This window comes from Eptesicus fuscus, chromosome 7 (genome assembly GCF_027574615.1).
Source record: "Eptesicus fuscus isolate TK198812 chromosome 7, DD_ASM_mEF_20220401, whole genome shotgun sequence".
NCBI classification, from domain to species: domain Eukaryota; kingdom Metazoa; phylum Chordata; class Mammalia; order Chiroptera; family Vespertilionidae; genus Eptesicus; species Eptesicus fuscus.
In genome coordinates, this window is record NC_072479.1 from 54,325,943 (window position 1) to 54,329,141 (window position 3,199).

At 36.0% G+C, this 3,199-nt stretch overlaps 1 protein-coding gene across 1 annotated transcript; it reads right to left on the minus strand.

The window, feature by feature from the left end:
• Window positions 1–288: 288 nt before the first annotated feature.
• LOC103292390 (olfactory receptor 6C2-like) lies at window positions 289–1,224 on the minus strand. Its single transcript, XM_008148586.2, has one exon. The coding sequence runs from the start codon at window positions 1,222–1,224 to the stop codon at window positions 289–291; it is 936 nt and encodes a 311-aa protein (XP_008146808.2).
• Between the last annotated feature and the right edge of the window lie 1,975 nt (window positions 1,225–3,199).

Here is a 3,199-nt window from a genome sequence, read left to right on the forward strand (position 1 = left end):
AATATAATAGAATCAGGGGCATAGAAAGGGAGTGAACTGACAATTCTCAGGGGGAAGGGGGTGTGGGGGGGGCGGGAAGAGACTGGACAAAAATCTTACACCTATGGATGAGGACAGTGGGGGGTTGGTAAGGGCATGGGGTGGGGTGGGAACTGGGTGGAGGGGAGCTATAGGGGGAAAAAAGAGGAACAACTGTAATAATGTGAACAATAAAGATTTATTCAAAAAATTTATATTTAGGAATCTCTGATTTTTTTGAAAACTTGATTCCTAGGTTTCAGCATTCTTTTACTTCTTTGAGGGCAATGCAATTCTTCTGAATGAGTCACTGAAAGCTTGTCGCACTTGTTTGTTTCTCAGAGTGTAAATGAATGGGTTCAACATGGGAGCAATGGATGTCATTAGCAGTGTCACACCCTTATTAATAGCCACTGATTCTTTTGCAGAAGGCTTGATATAGATGAAAATACAGCTCCCGTAGGTGATAGAAACCACAATCATATGGGAAGAACAGGTGGAAAAGGCTCTTTTCCTTTGATGGGCAGAAGGGAATTTTAGAATGGTCTTGATAATGTAAATATAGGACAAAACTACACCTAGAAGGGTTGTGATGAAGGCCAGTACAGCACAGGCTATCACCATCTGTTCTAAAAGCCATGTGTCTGAGCATGAAATCTTTAAGATAGGAGATGAATCACAGAAAAAATAATCAATTACATTAGAGTCACAGAATTCTAGATTTACTATTATTATAAGTGGTGGGAGTATGATCAATACCCCAGCTGTCCAGCAGCAGAGAACAAGCCTTCCACACACTCTGTTGTTCATGATGGTTACATAATGCAGTGGTTTGCAGATGGCCACATAGCGATCATATGACATCATGGCTAAGAGGAAAAATTCTGTTACTCCAAATGCATCAATAAAAAACACTTGAATAACACAAATATTGTATGTAATTGACCTGTCACCTGTTGCTATGTTGTGCAAATATCTAGGAATACAAGCAGAAGTAAATGAAATTTCTAGCAAGGCGAAATTCTGAAGGAAAAAGTACATGGGTGTTTTAAGGTGGGAGTCCATTAAAGTGAGGAATATAATGGTCAGATTCCCAGTTATACTCAACATGTAAGTGAGAAATAGAAAAATAAAAATTAGAACTTGAAGTTGAGGGTCATCTGTCAATCCAAGGAGAATGAACGTTGTTATTGTCTTGTTTTTCATGATTGACCTCTAGTTCCTTTATTATTTTCAAGAACAGTTCAGAGAGATTTCAAGTGAACAGAGTAGTATCAAAGGCAAGTGTGAAATACCATCTCTTGTTAGGGTGGAGAGAGTCACGTTCTGTTGCTTCCTCCTCTACAACCAAAACAAACCGGATTAGTGATGAAACCATAGTTTAAAAAAATCCTCTCAGAGGTCTGAGGACCCAAAGAAACCTAAATAAAATAAACTACATAAAGTAATGTACTCTTCATAGGAGAGAAATGACTTTGCACTACTCTCACCTATGGCAAAGAGGATGAAGGTGGAGGGGTTTGCCAAAGGTAGGAGTAAAAAGAAATCAGCCAAAATGTTAATGAACTTATAGTGTCTGAATAAGGGCTTTTCTGACGGGTTGTAACTCTAAAATTTCCCAGTCAGAGTGAATTTTTACTTACATTCTTTCCCACAAATTCACACCCGGTACTTGAGGTAGTATATCAACGCTTTGGAGAAGGAACCAGTATTGTCCCTAACACAAGTCCGAATACATTTCAAGCCTTCCAATACAGAAGGATGAGGAATGGGGCAGAGTTCTGAGAAACCTTCCAAAATATTTCAAATCTACACAAGATGCAGGATAGCCAATCTCCATAAATGGGGGCAGCTAGCAAGACAGAAAAATCTCCTATGACCCAGACAGAAGGACTGAAAAGCAAAATCACCAGTGTGAAGAAAATGGAATGCCATCCTTATAATGCTGAAAGGGGCAATGACAAAATACTGTCAATCTAAAATTCTTTACTCAGCAGAAATATCCATCAGTTACGAAGGCAAAATAAAACATTGTTATACAGAAAAAAACTGAGATAAATTATTTCTGGCAGAGCTGCACTTACAAGAATACTAAAAAGTTCTTTGTGTTGAAAATATATGACACCAGATGGAAACTAGGTATGTAGAAATAAAAGCCATCAGAATTTGGAACTATAAAAGCCTCCATTTTCTTAGAATCTATAAGAAAACCTAGGAGAAAATCTTTGTAACCTCAAAGTAAGCAAGATTTCTTGGACAAAAACACAAAAAATGTTAACCATAAAAGAAAAAAAAATAACCTTATAAATTAGGTAACATCAGAAATTTAATTTTTTTTCACACAAAATGTCATTAAAGAAATAAACAGGTAAACATGGGAAAATATTTGCACTGTATATCTGACAAAGGATTCACAATGAGTATATATAAAGAACTTTTACATATCAAATATCAAAAGACAAATATTTCAGTCAAATTGGACAAAATACTTGGGCACTCCACAACAGTTACTATATGAATGACTCATAAACACATGAAAAATTGTCAACATCATAAGTCACCAGAATAATGTAAATTAGAATCGCAATACAATCTCCTTTCAGAATCACTGGGATAGTTAAAATCTTAAGACTGACAATACAAAATATTGATGAGGATTTGGAGCAACTGAAACTAATATATTTCTCATGAGAATGAAAATGGTACTTTGCAAAACTCTTTATACAATTAAACAAACACCTATCATATAGCCCAGAAATTCCTCCCTTTGGCTTTTACTAGTAGAAATGGCAATGCTTGGCTATATCAGCATTTGTACAAGAATGCTCATAGCCACCTTATTTTCAATAACTCCAAACTAGAAATAGCCCTCCATCAAAAGGTGAGTATATAAACAAATTATGGTATATTGGTATTATGGGATATACTCAGAGATTAAAATGAACAAAAATGCAAAAAAAATTATGAATTCCAATACTGTTATGCTGAGTAAAAGTACTAAAACTCAGAAAAATACCATCTTATTGCATTTATATGAAGTTTACGAACAGGTAAAAGATATTTATGGATAACAATCGGCTGTGATCGCCTGTGATGGGCAGGTGGGAGGTAGTTCTCAGAACAGTGGCATAAAGAAACTTTCCGTTGTGGTAGAAGTCCATATCTTCTTTTGGATGGTGGG